This window comes from Rhinoderma darwinii, chromosome 6 (genome assembly GCF_050947455.1).
Source record: "Rhinoderma darwinii isolate aRhiDar2 chromosome 6, aRhiDar2.hap1, whole genome shotgun sequence".
Lineage (NCBI taxonomy): Eukaryota > Metazoa > Chordata > Amphibia > Anura > Rhinodermatidae > Rhinoderma > Rhinoderma darwinii.
This window is the reverse complement of record NC_134692.1, coordinates 87,857,771-87,876,196: the sequence shown is the minus strand read 5'-3', so window position 1 is coordinate 87,876,196 and position 18,426 is coordinate 87,857,771. Positions and strand designations below refer to the sequence as shown.

The 18,426-nt window shown below is 47.6% G+C and overlaps 1 protein-coding gene across 2 annotated transcripts in view; it reads left to right on the top strand.

The window, feature by feature from the left end:
- The first annotated feature begins 14,446 nt into the window (after positions 1-14,446).
- The window catches only part of FOXK1 (forkhead box K1), a 246,252-nt gene continuing 242,272 nt past the window's right edge, over positions 14,447-18,426 (top strand). For both annotated transcript variants that reach the window (XM_075830015.1, XM_075830014.1), the window contains exon 1: positions 14,447-14,940. In XM_075830015.1, the coding sequence (XP_075686130.1) occupies positions 14,564-14,940 (377 nt within the window). In that variant the 5' untranslated portion in view covers positions 14,447-14,563. The remainder of the gene's footprint in view (positions 14,941-18,426) is intronic.

The window sequence follows — 18,426 nt, the reverse complement described above, 5'->3', positions numbered from 1 at the left end:
CTGGGGAATTGGCAAAGAACATAGTAAGCCCGCTGGTCAGGACCTGGGAGTCTTGGACCTAGCACAAACCTCACAAGCGGCGACGTAGGCCTTAACGTCTTTGTAATGGCCGGAAGGAGGTGAAGGGAAAGTGAGCCCTAATCTACCCACCGCCCTGTCCCTGCCTACTTGCAACGACCCGCCCTAGGCGACGAGGTACAACTGGGCGGCGGTCCCTACGCTGTCTAAGTGCACAGGAAAACAAACAGGGAACATGCAAGGGAAGGGGCAGTAGCCACGGAACGCCACGAGGAAACGGAGCGGCGAACGGACAGTCAGGACCAGGACGAAGTGAGTACACTCAAGCGGGCAAGGAGACAGAAGCAAGCCAGGGGCAAAGCAAAGCAGGTCAAGCAGAACTGCAGCAAGGCAGAAGCACGGCAGAAGCAGGCTGGAGCAAGCAGCAGTGGGGTCAGGAATCCAAAAGAATTACAAGCACTGAGGGAGAGAACAGGGCAGGTAATAAAGGACAGGGGGCGGAGCTAACTCCGACAGACCAGGCCGCGATAGGCTCTCCCACTCCTGAGCCTGCCACCCTGGTTGGTGGGAGATGGTGTCAGTCGAACAGGTCTGGCCTCAGGTGTGGATTGATTAATCCCAGGAGTATACCTAGATGAAGTACCTGGCAGATCCCTAACAGTACTCCCCCTTTTATGAGGGGCCACCGGACCCTTACTAAGGGGACCCGGTTTAGTGGGGAAGAGAAGGTGGAACCTCCTGATCAATACCCCAGCGTGAACATCACGGGCAGGTACCCAAGTCCTCTCCTCCGGCCCGTATCCTCTCCAATGGACCAGGTACTGGAGGGAGCCCTGGACCATCCTACTGTCCATAATCTTGGCCACCTCGAATTCCACCCCCTCAGGGGTGAGAACGGGAACAGGAGGTATCCTCGAGGGGGACCAGGACGGGGAGCAGCGTTTAAGGAGGGAGGCATGGAAGACGTCATGTATGCGAAATGATGGGGGGGAGCTCCAGACGGAAGGATACAGGGTTGAGGACTTCAATGATCTTATAAGGTCCAATAAATCGGGGAGCAAACTTCCTGGACGGGACCTTAAGGCGCAAGTTCCTGGACGACAACCAGACCAAATCCCCGACGACAAACCGGGGGTTAGCAGAACGTCTACTATCCGCCTGAATCTTTTGTGCGCTCTGGGACGCCTCTAGGTTCTTCTGAACCTGGGCCCAGACAGTGCACAGTTCCCGATGAACATCCTCTACCTCAGGATTATTGGAACAACCAGGGGAGACGGAGGAGAATCTTGGGTTAAACCCGAAATTACAGAAAAACGGGGAGACCCCTGACGAGTTACTGACCCGGTTATTCAAGGAAAATTCAGCAAGGGGAAGGAATGAGACCCAATCGAATTGACAGTCAGAGATGAAACATCTTAAATATTGTTCCAGGGATTGGTTGGTCCTTTCCGTTTGGCCATTAGTTTCGGGATGGAAGGCGGAGGAGAAGGACAGATCAATCTCCAACTTTTTACAAAGAGCTCTCCAAAATAAGGAAACAAATTGTACCCCTCTGTCAGAAACTATATTGACTGGGGCCCCATGGAGACGCAGGATGTGTTTCACAAACAAAGAAGCTAACGTCTTGGCGTTAGGTAGCTTCTTAAGGGGCACAAAGTGGCACATCTTGCTGAAGCGGTCGACTACCACCCACACCACCGACTTGCCCTGAGATGGAGGCAAATCGGTGATAAAATCCATGGAGATATGGGTCCAAGGTCTCTGGGGAATGGGCAAGGAACGTAGTAGGCCCGCAAGTCGGGACCTAGGGGTTTTGGACCTAGCGCAAACCTCACAAGCGGCGACGTAAGCCCTAACGTCTTTAGGCAACCCAGGCCACCAATAGTTTCTGGTAATGAGGTGTTTGGTGCCCAAGATGCCAGGATGACCAGATAGAGCGGAGTCATGGTTTTCCCTGAGTACCCTCAGCCGGTATTGCAGGGGAACAAACAGTTTGTCCCCAGGGACGTTCCCGGGAGCTGCACCCTGATCAGCCGCGATATCAGAAGCTAAATCAGAATCCGTGGCAGAGACGATTATACCAGGGGGTAAAATACAAGCAGTATCCTTCTCAGAAGGAGGATTGGCCATGAAACTACGTGACAGAGCATCAGCCTTAATATTCTTGGACCCAGCCCTATAGGTAACCAAGAAATTAAATCTGGTAAAGAATAGTGCCCACCGAGCTTGTCTAGGATTAAGCCTCCGGGCCGATTCTAGGAAAACCAGATTCTTGTGATCCGTAAGGACCGTTACCTGGTGTCTGGCCCCCTCCAGGAAGTGCCGCCACTCCTCAAAAGCCCATTTAATGGCTAGAAGTTCGCGGTTGCCAATATCATAGTTACTCTCCGTGGGCGAAAACTTCCTAGAGAAGTAAGCACAGGGGCGGAGATGGGTGAGGGAGCTGGTACCCTGGGACAAGACAACCCCCACTCTCACCTCGGAAGCGTCAACCTCCACAATAAATGGCTCCTCTTGGTTGGGCTGAATCAGCACGGGGGCCGAGATAAAGCACTTCTTGAGGGTCTCAAAGGCCAGGACGGCCTCAGGGGGCCAATGGAGGACATCAGCACCCTTGCAGGTAAGGTCCGTAAGAGGCTTAGCGACGACCGAGAAGTTGGCAATAAATCTCCTGTAATAGTTGGCGAACCCTAAAAAACACTGTAACGCCTTAAGTGCGGCAGGTTGGACCCATTCCGCCACAGCCTGAACCTTGGCAGGGTCCATGCGGAATTCATGAGGAGTGAGGATTTGCCCTAAAAATGGTATCTCCTGTACCCCAAAGACACATTTTTCAGTCTTAGCAAACAGATTATTCTCCCGAAGGACCTGGAGCACCTTCCTGACATGCTCCACGTGGGAGGACCAGTCCTTGGAAAACACCAGTATGTCATCAAGGTACACAACAAGAAAATTACCCAGGTACTCTCTCAGGATTTCATTAATAAAATTCTGGAAGACAGCAGGGGCATTACACAACCCAAAGGGCATGACCAGGTATTCGAAATGACCCTCGGGTATGTTGAACGCAGTTTTCCACTCATCCCCCTCTTTGATGCGGATAAGGTTATATGCCCCCCGTAGATCGAACTTAGAAAACCATTGGGCTCCCTGAACCTGATTAAAAAGATCCGGAATCAAAGGAAGTGGGTACTGGTTCCTTACGGTGACCTTATTCAGGTTACGATAATCAATGCACGGCCTAAGACCACCATCCTTCTTCCCCACGAAGAAGAAGCCAGCACCTACAGGAGAAGTCGAGGGGCGAATGAAACCCTTGGCCAGGCATTCTTGGATATACACCCTCATGGCTTCACGTTCAGGACATGAAAGATTAAATATCCTACCCTTAGGAAGCTTGGCACCAGGCACCAAATCGATAGCGCAATCGTAATCTCTATGGGGGGGCAACACCTCGGAGGCCTCCTTAGAAAACACATCGGCGAAGTCCTGAACAAACTCAGGAAGCGTGTTTACCTCCTCCCGGGGAGAAATAGAGTTAACAGAAAGACATGACATAAGACATTCATTACCCCATTTGGTGAGATCCCCAGTATTCCAATCAAACGTGGGATTATGCAACTGCAACCAGGGAAGGCCTAAAACCAGATCAGACGATAATCCCTACATCACCAGTACAGAGCACTGCTCCAAATGCATGGAGCCAACAAGGAGTTCAAAAACAGGAGTATGCTGAGTAAAATAACCATTAGCAAGGGGAGTTGAGTCGATTCCTACTACAGGGATAGGATAAGGTAAATCAATACAAGGCATCTTTAGAGACATAGCAAATTCCGCAGACATGATATTAGCAGATGACCCTGAATCCACGAAAGCACTGCCCGTGGCAGCCCGGCCAGCAAACGAGACCTGAAAGGGAAGCAAAATTTTATTGCGTTTCACATTAACGGGAAATACCTGTGCGCCCAAGTGACCTCCCCGATGATCACTTAGGCGCGGAAGTTTTCCGGCTTCTTATTCTTGCGCCTGGGACAGGTGTTCAGTAGATGCTTGTCGTCCCCACAGTAGAAGCAGAGACCATTCATTCTGCGAAACTCCCTACGTTGTCGAGGGGACATGGAGGCCCCGAGTTGCATAGGTACCTCAGAGTCCTTCGTGAAGGGGCGAGGAGACGGGACCTCGGGGGGGATCGCAGAAAAGTCAGAGGGGAGCACACTGAAGCGTTCTAGCTGACGTTCCCTGAGACGTCGGTCAAGTCGTACTGCTAGGGCCATAACCTGGTCAAGGGAGTCAGACGAGGGGTAGCTAACCAGCAGATCCTTCAGGGCGTCAGATAATCCTAACCTAAACTGGCACCTTAGGGCCGGATCGTTCCACTGAGAAGCTACGCACCACTTCCTAAAATCAGAACAGTATTCCTCAACCGGTCTCCTACCCTGACGTAAGGTCACCAGCTGACTCTCGGCTAAGGCAGTCCTGTCAGTCTCGTCGTAAATGAGTCCGAGGGCAGAGAAAAAACGATCAACAGAGGAAAGTTCAGGGGCGTCAGGAGCCAAGGAGAAGGCCCACTCTTGGGGCCCTTCCTGGAGTCGGGATATGATGATACCCACCCGCTGGTTCTCGGAACCTGAGGAGTGGGGCTTTAGGCGGAAATACAGTCTGCAACTCTCCCGGAAGGAGAGAAACGTCTTACGGTCCCCTGAGAACCGGTCAGGTAACTTGAGGTCGGGTTCTAGAGGTGAGGTGAGGGGTACTACTAAAGCAGCGTCACCCTGATTGACCCTTTGGGCCAGGGCCTGGACCTGTAGGGAGAGGCCCTGCATCTGCTGGGCCAGGGTCTCAAGGGGGTCCATGATAGCGTCAGCGTAGGAGAAATGGTAGACTAGGTAAGGGCTTGTAATTATGTAATGGCCGGAAGGAGGTGAAGGGAAAGTGAGCCCTAATCTACCCACCGCCCTGTCCCTGCCTACTTGCAACGACCCGCCCTAGGCGACGAGGTACAACTGGGCGGCGGTCCCTACGCTGTCTAAGTGCACAGGAAAACAAACAGGGAACATGCAAGGGAAGGGGCAGTAGCCACGGAACGCCACGAGGAAACGGAGCGGCGATCGGACCAGGACGAAGTGAGTACACCCAAGCGGGCAAGGAGACAGAAGCAAGCCAGGGGCAAAGCAAAGCAGGTCAAGCAGAACTGCAGCAAGGCAGAAGCACGGCAGAAGCAGGCTGGAGCAAGCAGCAGTGGGGCCAGGAATCCAAAAGAATTACAAGCACTGAGGGAGAGAACAGGGCAGGTAATAAAGGACAGGGGGCGGAGCTAACTCCGACAGACCAGGCCGCGATAGGCTCTCCCACTCCTGAGCCTGCCACCCTGGTTGGTGGGAGATGGTGTCAGTCGAACAGGTCTGGCCTCAGGTGTGGATTGATTAATCCCAGGAGTATACCTAGATGAAGTACCTGGCAGATCCCTAACAGTCTTTAAGCAACCCAGGTCACCAGTAGTTTCTGGCAATGATGTGCTTGGTTCCCAGGATGCCTGGATGGCCAGTTAGTGCAGTGTCATGATTTTCCCTAAGTACCCTTAGCCGGAATTGCAGGGGAACAAACAGCTTGTTCTCAGGAAGGTTCCCGGGAGCTGAACCTTGATCAGCCGCAATTTCGGAGACTAAATCAGAATCGATAGAGGAAATGATTATAGCTGGAGGGTCGTTGTACTGTTTATGGAATGTTTGCATTGGGGATAGTCATATCGTGTTACACCCAGCACTAGGAGACCCGATCTATTCGGACGCCTGTGCTTTATTTTGGGATTGTACTACTGATGTGCCCTGGATATATGCTGTTTCCAGACATAATATTGTTATAAACACCGAGTTAGATGTATCACAATGACTCAGTGTTTTTTGTTTAATACGTTTTTTAACAATCACGGTGGGGCTTATGTCACAGTGGTGTGTTACCCCTGTTTTTAACTAGTTACTAATTAAAAGGTATTTTTTACTTTATTGTTACTTCAGTGAACTATAGCTGGAGGCAAAACACAAGCAGGATCTTCCTCCGAAGGAGGGCTGGCCATGAAGTTACGCGACAGTGCATCAGCCTTAATATTTTTAGACCCAGCCCTATAGGTGACCAAAAAGTTGAATCTGGTAAAAAATAACGCCCATCGAGCTTGTCTCGGGTTTAGCCTCCGGGCAGATTCTAGGAAAACCAGATTCTTGTGGTCGGTAAGGACCGTTACCTGGTGCCCCGGCCCCTCCAGGAAGTGGCGCCACTCTTCAAATGCCCATTTAATGGCTAAGAGTTTGCGGTTGCCAATATCATAGTTACTCTCAGTGGGCGAAAACTTCCTGGAGAAGTAGGCACAGGGACGGAGATGGGTGAGGGACCTGGTACCCTGGGACAAGACAGCACCCACTCCCACCTCGGAGGCGTCAACCTCCACGATGAATGGCTCCATTTGGTTGGGCTGAACCAGCACTGGGGCCGAGATAAAGCACTTCTTAAGGTCCTCAAAAGCCTGGACAGCCTCAGGAGGCCAGCACCTTTGCGAGTGAGATCCATAAGAGGCTTAACGATGACCGAGAAGTTAGCAATAAATCTCCTGTAATAATTAGCGAACCCCAGGAAGCACTGTAACGCCTTCAGCGAGGCAGGTTGGACCCATTCAGCCACAGCCTGGACCTTGGCGGGGTCCATGTGGAATTCATGAGGAGTGAGGATTTGACCCAAAAATGGTATCGCCTGCACCCCAAAGACACATTTTTCAGTCTTAGCAAACAGTTTGTTTTCCTGAAGGGCCTGGAGCACCTTCCTGACATGCTCAATGTGGGAGGACCAGTCCTTGGAAAACACAAGTATGTCATCAAGGTACACAACAAGAAATACCCCCAGGTAGTCTCTTAAAATCTCATTTATGAAATTGTGGAAGACCGCGGGAGCATTACACAACCCAAAGGGCATGACGAGGTATTCGAAATGACCTTTGGGCGTGTTAAACGCAGTCTTCCACTCATCCCCCTCTTTGATGCGGATAAGGTTATAAGCCCCCCGAAGATCAAACTTAGAGAACCATTGGGCCCCCTGAATCTGATTAAAGAGATCAGGAATCAAAGGAAGGGGGTACTGGTTCCTTACAGTGACCCTGAATCCACGAAGGCACTGGCGGTAGCAGACCTACCACCAAAAGAGACCTGAAAGGGAAGCAAGATTTTATTAGGTTTCATATTTACGGGAAATACCTGTGCTCCCAAGTGACCTCCCCGATGATCACTTAGGCGCGGAAGTTTTCCGGCTGCTTATTCTTACGCCTAGGACAGTTGTTCACTTGATGCTTGTCATCCCCACAGTAGAAGCAGAGACCATTCTTGCTGCGGAACGGTCTACATTGTTGGGGGGACACGGAGGCCCTGAGTTGCATAGGTACATCCGAGTCTTCCGTGGAAGAACGAAGCAACGGAACCTCGGGAGGCATCATGGGGGAGTCTGAGGAGAAGGCACAAAAACGTTCATGTCGTCATTCCCTGAGACGTCTGTCAAGTCGTATCGCTAAAGCCATAACCTGATCTAGGGAGTCAGAAGAGGGATAGCTAACTAGCAGTTTTTCAGGGCGTTCGACAGACCCAATCTAAACTGGCACCTCAAGGCAGGGTCATTCCACCGAGAAGCTACACACCACTTCCTAAAGTCAGAACAATACTCCTCAACAGGTCTTTTACCCTATAATATAACCGAAGAAAGCAGCATGGATCTGGTCAGCCCAAGAGAAATACAATGCAGCCGTCAGCAAACATGTGGTCAAGTGTGAGCTCGATCCTGGGGCGCATACCCACAAAGCATCCAAAACATATATATATAACCTAAAGAAAGAGATGCCAATAGACTAGAAGTATGCGAAAATAGAAAAATACTTTATTAAAGATGACACATAAGTATACAATGATTTAAAAAGAATACACAAATCAACAGGTTAAAAAGGACATACCAGCCATGCAACTCACAAAATGAATATGCCATGTAAACAAGGAGTATGTGTAAATAAACAATGTCCAGTGGCATAACCTGACACTGTATGCAAGCTGTATACTGCCCACAAGGGTTACACAAAGTTAAATGTATAGCTACCATATAAAATGGTGTACAGGTAAATAACAGAATACATATGGAGGTAACAGCAGGAAATAGACCGTGCTGACAAAATAGAACGATGTTTCAAGTAAATTACAATGATTAAGCATACCCATGATAGGTGCCAGAGCTGAGTGCACAGCAAGAAGTCCGCCCCAACGCGCGTTTCGGCGCAAATGCCTTCGTCTGGGGGTGGCGTTGGACACTGAATATGCAACCTTTAAGGGGGAGCCAACCAATCATTGTGAGGTATCCTAAAACCGGGGTCCCGGATGTAAAAAATGTGTATAACTCACTGTTTACTTACAGGTCGCTGCCTCGAGGTGAACCAAGATGGCCGCGCCGCCGGAAACGCCGGTCATGAGGGGCCGGAACCGGACACACGTCACCGCGTCAACTGACACAGTCACGTGAATCCAAAGTCCGGCATGTCAGAAGCGGCGGAGCGGAGGCCGGTCACTCGTCCACCTATCAAGGGAGCGACACAGTGAGAGACAGGTAACCCTGGATACGACAGAAACATGGATGAATGGTACACAATATATTAACCCCTTAGTGACCAGCCCATTTTAGGCCCTAATGACCAAGCTATTTTATTCGTTTTTCTATAGTCGCATTCAAAGAGCTATAACTTTTTTATTTTTTCGTCTACATAGCTGTATGAGGACTTGTTTTTTGCGGGACTAGTTGTACTTTTTAATAGCACCATTTTTGGGTACATATAATTTTTTTATTAACTTTTTTTGGGGCGATTATAAAAAAAACCTGAAATTCCACCATTGTTCTATGCGTTTTTAAATTGACGCCGTTCACTGTGCGGAGTAAATAACATGTTACCTTTATTCTAAAGGTTGGTACGATTACGGCGATACCCCATATGCAGAGGTTTTTTATGTTTTACGACTTGCACAATAAAAACACTTTTGAACTAAAATTATTTGTTTTTGCATCGTTGCTTTCCAAGAGCTGTAACTTTTTTATTTTTCCATCAATGTAGTGATTTTTTCGACTTGTTTTTTTGCGGGACGAAACTTAGTTTTGATTGGTACTGTTTTGGGGTGCAAGGGAATTATTGATTCATTTTTATTATGACTTTTCTGGGGGGCAATGGAATAAAATTGCAATTTTGCCATCGTTTTTTTTTTTACGGTGTTCACCTTGCGGTTTAAATTACATATTAACTTTATTAATGGAGTCATTACGGTCGCGGCGATACCATATATGTGTACTTTTATTTTATTTTTACACTTTTACTAAATAAAACCACTTTTTATGGAAAAAAATGGTTTTATTTTTTTACTGTACTTTTTATTAATAATCTTTATTTCACATTGGTGACTTATTGTATTAGTCCCACTAGGGGACTTTACTGTGCGATCTTCCGATCGCTGCTATAATGCTCTGGTATACTTCGTATACCAGAGCATTATTGCCTGTCAGTGTAAATCTGACAGGCAATCTGTTAGGACGTGCCTCCAGCGCGTCCTAACAGGCATATGTCCAGGGCAGACCTGGGGGCTTTTATCAAGCCCCCGGCTGCCATGACACCCCATCGGAGAACCGCGATTGCATTCGCGGGCCGCCGATGAGTGACAGAGGGAGCGCACTCCCTCTGTAAACAAAGTTAAATGCCGCGGTCGCTATTGACGGCGGCATTTAACGGGTTAAATGGCCGCGATCGAAGTAAACTTCGATCGCAGGCGTTGGAGCAGGAGCTCAGCTGTCATCAGACAGCAGAGCCCCGGCTCCAGCCTGCACGGGGGACCCGTGCAGGACTTAGGCTAGGCGAACGTGAAAAGGCGTCAGCCTAGCCTAAGGCCCCTTAGTGACCGACGTAAAAAGGCGTATTGGTGGTCACTAAGGGGTTAAAGGTCCCAAAAATAAATTGAGAAGCATAAACACAGTGATCATAAGTTTCTAAACTTATTATAGCAAATAGAAAGCATGTGTGGGTGAAGAAAACTATGGCTGTGAAGAATTGATGCAAAAAGCAAAACGGATAATAATGATTATGTAGGGAAAATTACATATGTAAAAAATAATAAATAAATAAAATAATGATTACGGGAATAAACAGCAATAATGTGAAAGCTGAAAAAAGAGGCTGATATTGTACAATAAAGTGCAATGTGAGGCCATTTTAAAAAATGTGATATGGTGCAAAATATTGACATGTAGAGAGTGACAGAAATGAAGTGAGATATTAATATGTTACCATAGACAACTGTGAAAACAGGATAATAAAACACTAATTGTTGTATTAAGAGGAAAAAACCATAACATCGAGCATAAGAGCAGTCTCAACAATGGTGGATCAATAGACACAACGAGAAGCCAAGACGGATAATAATTCACAAAGGCACCCCGATAAAGGATGGGAAAACAGGAAATCCAGATGTAATGAAAAAACTCATATTAGAAGTCTAATCTGTAAAAAACAAATATGAAAATGTTAAAATCACAAAAACACAAAATATACTACAATGATAAAAAATCCAACACCACTAAAAGGTTGCTGGCAGTCAGAGAAATTATGAAAACCCTGCGGTCTCATTTAGACCCTTGGGGTGCAAAGTTTGGAGCCTCCAAATCCATTTGCACTCCCTCTGCAATAAACGTTTTTTGAGGACACCTCCACGCATGTGGGTCAATGCCCTTTACCTTCAACATTTTAGAGCTGCAAGCATGGTGAAGTCGGAAATGTCTAGGGATTGTCTTAATCAACATCATCTACGGTTTTCGCATTGTCGATGTCCCTGACATGCTCCCTGACTCTTAAACACAATTCACGGGTAGTCATGCCTATGCCTATATATATATATATATCTTTGGACATGGGCAGGTGGCATAATAAATGACTCCTTTAGTGTTACAGGAATATGGGCCAGCAAATCTTGAAATCGTTATTCCCACTAGAGTCCACAAAGTTGTCCGAGCGCTCAATATTGGGGCAGCTTATGCACTCCCACTCCTAAGCCTGCCATCCTGAGTGGTGGAAGATGGAGTCAGTCTCACAGACATAGGAGCAGGTGCAGACTGATTACCCACAGGCGTCGACACAGAAGCTGTGTCTGGCAGATACTTTACATGGATTTTAAAAATTTTGCTGCATCTGAGAAAAAACGTACAGGGGAATATTGTCAGGTCATGTATTACCACATGGTGGCGGTTCAAGGGGTTAAAACTACCAGACAGGTTCCCATGAAATATACAATGAATTGAGAACAATTGCATCTGCCCTGCAATTTTGTGATTATAGATATACCCTATATAATTACAGTTCCAGGACCAAGCTCAGTACATATATACAGTACCACAACCAAGCTCATATATATATATATATATATATATATATATATACACACACACACACACACACACACACACACACACACAGTACCACAACCAAGCTCAGTACATAAATACAGTACTAGAACAAAGCTCATACATAAATACAACACCAGAACCAAACTCAGTACATATATATACAGCACTAGAACAAACCTCAGTACATATATAAAACACCAGAACCAAGCTCAGTACATAAATGCAGCACTAGAACCAAGCTCATACATATATACAGCACCAGAACGAAGCTCAGTACATATATGCAGCACCAGAACAAATACAGCTCAATTTAGTGCAACCCCTGCCGTATAGGTTTGTACGGTGTAAAACTACAGCTCCCAGCATGGACCGAATAATGGTAAGGATATGCTGTGAGATGCGGTTTCACAAAAAAATAAATCATACCACCCATCATCTCGCTGCAGATCACACAGTTACTACAGTGCTGATTAGAGGCAGAATAAACATTTACATTAAGTGACTCACCGGTGACGTCTCAGATTCTAGTTCTTTTCTTCTCCCTCCGGTCCAGACCTCTATGATGACTTCTCCCGGCCATGACCCATTTCTGCAGTTTTCTGCTCAGATGTCTTCAGCTTCTCACTTTTAAAACATTTCTGCACCTATAACCAAAGTTAAAATTCTTAAAACCTCTAAATATAATAGCACCTTACACTGTGGCCGATTTTAATAGTACCATACACTGTGTCTGTAGGTAGTACCTCACATATAGCTCCCCCTGTATATAGTGCCCCACATATAGCTCCCCCTGTATATAGTGCCCCACATCGACACATATAGACCCCTCTGTAGATAGTGCCCCACATATAGACCCCCCTGTATATAGTGGCCCACATCCACATATGTACCCCCCCTGTGCATAGTGCACCACATCCCCATATAGACTCCCCCTGTATATAGAGGCCCAGATCCCCATATAGACCCCCCTGTATATAGTGGCCCACATATAGACCCGACCCCCCCTGTATAGTGGCCCACATCCCCACATATAGACAACCCCCCCTGTAGATAGAGCCCCCACTGTACATAATGCCACACAGTTTTAGTAGAGAAAAAAAATAAAACTTTACTTACTCACATGATCCCGTCCGGTGGCAATGCAGATCTGCTCTCTTCTGAGCAGGTCTGCTGGAGCTGAAAAACGCTTCCTTCAAAAGGTGCTGATTGGCGGTGCAGAATGACTTGCCCCGTCAATCAGAGCCTTTCAAGCACGAAAGCGGCGCGATGACGTCATCACGACGCTAGCGTCGTTGAAAGGCGCTGATTGGCGGGGCAAATACGTTTTCCCCGCCAATTAGCGTCATTGTAAGGCGTTGAACATGCCCGGCCATTCAGCACTAATGTATGTATTTGTACCTGCCTGCTATAGACGCAAGTACAATTACTGCAAGACGGGGTGGCTGTCGCTAGCACCGGGGCCCCCTCTTCGGGTGTTAGTGACGCCCCCGGGCATGAGGGGGCCCGTGTCTCCCGGCCCATAAATACTAGATGCTCGGCAGTGCGGGCCCCGTAGTAGCGGTGCTACAGCAGTAGCAGCAATAACGGCTGCTAGTGGCGCCACCGGGCATATGGGGGGGGGGGGGGGTGTCGGCTCGGGCCCCCTCAAGCCATGGGCCCCGTAGCGGCCGCTACCGCGGTAGTTACGCCATTGATGCTGCCCCCCATTTTCAGCTAGGTGGCGCCGCCTGAGGCTGTCGGCTCACCTCACCTCATGGCAGGTACGGCACTGCATAGCGCTTAAAGTAGCGCTGTGCCTGGGGAGTCCTGGGCGAGCAAAGGAGCTCCCTCTGCTTCTCCGCTCTGAACTAATTCTCAAGCAGGGAGCTGATGGTTCCCTGCTTTATCATTGGGTTCAACTGTATCTGCGTTCTGAGGACACAGATACAGTTGATATCGGGACATACTTCCGGCCGCCCAGGACACCTCCCGGAATCCGGGACGGTTGAGAGGTATGCGGAACCCATCAACGGAAACCGAACGCTGATGTGAACAGGCCCTAAGTAAATTACAAAGCTGATCTATATCAGGTGCGCTATCGGATTAACATGAGTTATTTTAAAAGTCAGGGTATGTTCACACGCTTACTAAAAAAACATCTGAAAATACGGAGCCGTTCTCAAGGGAAATCTTCTCCCGATTTTCAGCCGTTTTTTTTTAGCAACTCGCGTTTTTCGCGGCTGTTTTTCTATAGTCAATGAAAAACGGCTCAAGATATGACATGCATTTATTTTTCGTGTGCGTTTTTCAAAACTACCGCGTGAAAAACAGCTCGTTGGAACAGAACGCCGTTTTTCCCATTGAAAGCAATGGGCAGATGTTTGGAGGCGTTCTGCTTCCAATTTTTCTGCCGTTTTTTGGGACGTTTACGGCCCGAAAAACAGGTTGTGTGCACATAGCCTTAGTGTCGATTTAAGTGCTGCCCCATATGCACCTGGTAATAATAGCTGAAAAATATATTTGATAGATGAGTTGTGTTTGTTGCGCAACTCGTAAGCTATGCCCTCTGTGTTCCTGACACACTCTTCCTAAATGCCATATTTTTCCATGTATTTATGCTTAAAAATTAGAGTTAATACATTCATAAATCTGCTCAATTCACATCTCGTTTGTCAGGCACGTCAGAGATATATATCGGGAGTATTACCCGACGTATGCCACTTTATGGCATACGTTGGCCATTGACTCCCCCATTGTAAAAAAAATAAAAATACTGCGTGGTATAGTTGTTTTTTTTTTACGGTGTCCCATGACCACGCTCTTCTATACAGTGAAAATAAAGGCATGATAATGCATAGCGGCCCAGCAGTCATCTAGTTCTCCTTTACGTAAAATAATGTAACTTGTGGGACAGCATAAACTCAACCAGAAGCTAGGGATCTCCACATAAAATACTGAATGTCTCCATTAGTCACAGTGGTGTACCTGAGCCGTGTCCCTGCCCCCTCTCCCTCTGTGACCCATCCATCTCCCTTTGCTCCTCCCGCGTACCCGCCTGCAGTTACTCAGTTTCAACAACCAAAACAATCCTAGCTGGCAACGCGCCGTGGCCGCCATGGAGCCTGGAGAAGACTCGGGGGTACTGGCCCTGCTGGCGCTTCGTTCTGCACCCTGCAGCCCCGTGCAGTTTGGGGGTCGCTCTGCACCTTGTGACCTAGCCTCTCCGGCTCATGTAATCCCCCCAGCCCTAGCCCGTCTGGAGGGACGAGAGTTTGAGTTTTTCATGCGAACTTCTCAAGTGATCATCGGACGTGACTCAAGCCAGGGATCGGTGGACGTCAACATGGGGCGCTCCAGCTTTATCTCCCGCCGCCACCTTCAGATTAATTTCGTGGATCCGCACTTCTTCCTGCGCTGCCTGGGCAAGAACGGGGTGTTTGTGGATGGGGCCTTCCAGCGTCGTGGGGCTCCCCCTTTGCAGCTTTCCAGCCAGTGAGTAGGATCGGAGTGTAGAGGCCTTTAGTTTATTTTTTTGGGGTGGGCGGCTGTTAGTAATACATGGAGGGAGGGGGCTCACACCTCGTGTACTGATTTTATTTCACTGACCCACAGAACCTCTGTAGTGGAGACAGCGTGTGCTTCGTCACTTGTGGCGCCTGGCACCCTCTGTCGAGGATTATGTCAACACCGAGAGAAATCGTGGTGCTAGTGTGTCCCATGTCTGCACTCTGTAACTTCCCTACAGGGGCAGGAGCGGTCTGTGAGGAGACTGCATGATTAATACACGTCAGGGCTTCTGGGAAGGATCTGCTTGTAAACCGCACAGAGTGAAGTCTACTGCACAGCAGAGGTTGCTGACACGTCTGTATGACATGTCAGATAAGCACATTCAACTCTGAGGGTATGTTCACACGAGGGCGTCCGTAACGGATGAAATTACAGGGATGTTTCAGCCTGAAAACATCCCCGTAATTTCAGCCGTAACGGCATGGCGCTGCTATTCATTGGAGTCAATGAATAACGGCTCCAATTACGTCCAAAGAAGTGACAGGTCACTTCTTTGACGCGGGCGTCTATTTACGTGCCGTCATTTGACAGTGGCGCGTAAATTATGCCTCGTGTGAACAGACAAATGTCTGCCCATTGCTTTCAATGGGCAGATGTTTGTCAGCGCTATTGAGGCGCTATTTTCGGACGTAATTCGGGGCAAAAATGCCCGAATTACGTCCGTAATTAGTGCGTGTGAACATACCCTAAGGCTGGGTTCACACGAGCACATTAACGTCCGTAACTGACGGACGTATTTCGGCCGGAAGTCCCGGACCGAACTCAGTGCAGGGAGCCGGGCTCCTAGCATCATAGTTATGTACGATGCTAGGAGTTCCTGCCTCTCCGTGGAACTACTGTCCCGTACTGAAAACATGATTACGGTACGGGACAGTTGTCCTGCAGCGAGGCAGGGACTCCTAGCATCGTACATAATGATGCTAGGAGCCCGGCTCCCTGCACTGAGTTCGGTCCGGTACTTGCGGCCGAAATACGTCCGTCAATTACGGACGTAATTAGTGTGTGTGCACATACCCTAAAGAAGCCAATCCGTTTTGTGCCCTACTTCTTTTTCTGTAAGTCATTGAAAGCTCCCCATACTTCATCATTTAAACTCTTGAAAATGACTTTGTAAGGGCCTGTTCACATCAGCGTTGGCTTTCCGTTCCGTGGTTCTGTCGGAGGTTTTCCGTCGGGTGAACCTCGCAACGGAAAGTGAAAGTGAAACCACAGCTTCCGTTTCAGTCACCATTGATATCAATGGTGACAGAAACATTGCTAACGGTTTCCATTCGTCACCATTCCGGCTGGTTTCTGTTTTAACGACGGAATCAATAGCGGAGTCGACTGCGCTATTTATTCTGTCGGAAAACCGGAAACCTGCCGCAAAGGTGATAAACGGAAACCATTAGCAATGTTTCTGTCACCATTGATATCAATGGTGACTGAAACGGAAGCTGTGGTTTCACTTTCCGTTGCGGGGTTCACCTGACGGAAACCTCAGACGGAACCCCGGAACGGAAAGCCAACTCTGATGTGAACAGGCCCTAACCCGTAGCAACCAGCCAGAGTAAGGGCCTGTTCACATCAGCGTTGGCTTTCCGTTCCGGGGCTCCCTCAGAGGTTTCCGCCGGGTGACGGCATCACCCGACGGAAACCTCAGACGCAACCCCAGAACGGAAAGTCAACGGTGATGTGAACAGGCCCTAAGGCTCTGTTCACATCTGCATTGGGTTTCCGTTCTGACGTTCCGTCTGAGCTTTCCGTCAGAACGGGTCCCTGAACAGACACGAACGGAAACCAGGGGTTAAGATCACCATTTCAATGGTGACGGATCCGGTGCCCATGGTTTCCATTTGTCTCTGTTGTGCACCGGATCCGTCGTTTTGCCGGAAGCAATAGCGTAGTCGACTACGCTCTTTCTGTTCAGGGTCCCGTTCTGACGGAAAGCTCAAACGGAACGTCAGAACGGACCCCAACGCAGATGTGAACAGAGCCTTTACCCGTTCATTCTCTGAATTGCATTGACAGAATGAAACCTAACCTCTTGATCGGTTGCTATGTGCCCCAAAGTCCTTTTGTAAAATGCCCATTAAGTCCATTGATGGGTCTACGACTGGTAGGACAAGCACCACAGTCCTTTAGATAGTAGACTGCAATAATTATCAAAGAGAGTAGGCGCTCACGTGGACAGGAATATCTGTAGTTGCAATATAAAAATGACTCCTTTTTTATTTCTTCGCATCTGTTTTGTTGCGTATGCTTACTGTGACAAATGGTGAATGTCATCTTATAATGTCTATTTCTGGGGCAACACCAAGGCTTTCAGTCACAAGCAAAACGCTGTAACATTGTGTTTAACCCCTTTAGGACACAGCCTATTTTGGTCTTGTGGACACAGCCAATTTTTTCAAATCTGACATGTCACTTTATGTGGAAATAACTCCAGAATGCTTTTGCCTATCCAAGCGATTCTGAGATTATTTTCTCGTGACATGTTGTACTTTATGATACTGAAAATATTTCGTCGTTAAATTCAATATTTATTAGTAAAAAACACCAAAATTTAGAGAAAATTTGCAAAAATCTGTATTTTTCTAAATTGCAATGTATCTGCTTGTAAAACAGATCGTAATACCACACAAAATATTTACTAGTTAACATTTCCTATATATGTCTACTTTATGTGTGCATCGTTTTTTTCACATGCTTTTATTTTTCTAGGACGTTACGAGGCTTAGAACTTTAGCTGCAATTTCTCGCATTTTCAAGAAAATTTCAAAAGGCTATTTTTTTCAGGGACCAGTTCAGTTCTGAAGTGGCTTTGAGGGCCTTATATATTAGAAACCCCCTATAAAACACCCATTTTAAAAACTGCTCCTCAGAAGCAAAGGAGCAACTAGTGGATTTTGGGGCCTCTATTTTACTAGAATATATTTTAGGCACCATGTCAGGTTTGAAGAGGTCTTGTGGTGCCAAAACAGTGGAAACTCTCCAAAAGTGACCCATTTTGGAAACTACACCCCTCAAGTAATTTTTCAAGAGGTATAGTTAGCATTTTTAGCCCACAGGTTTTTTTGCTAAAATTTATTGGAACTGGTCTGTGAAACTGAAAAACATACGATGTTTTAGTTTTTACAAGGAATAAAGGAGAAAAAGCACTCCAACATTTGTAAAGCAATGTCTCCCGATTACGGCAATACCCCATATGTGGTAAGAAACTGCTGTTTGGACCCACGGCAGGGCTCAGAAGGGAACGAGGGCTATTTGGATTTTAGAGCACAGATTTTGCTGGAATGGTTTTCGGTGCCATGTTGTGTTTGCAAAGCCCTGGAGGGACCATAACAGTGGAAACTCCCCAAAAGTGACCCCATTTAGGAAACTACACCCCTCAAGGAATTTTTCTAGGGGTATAGTTAGCATTTTGACCCT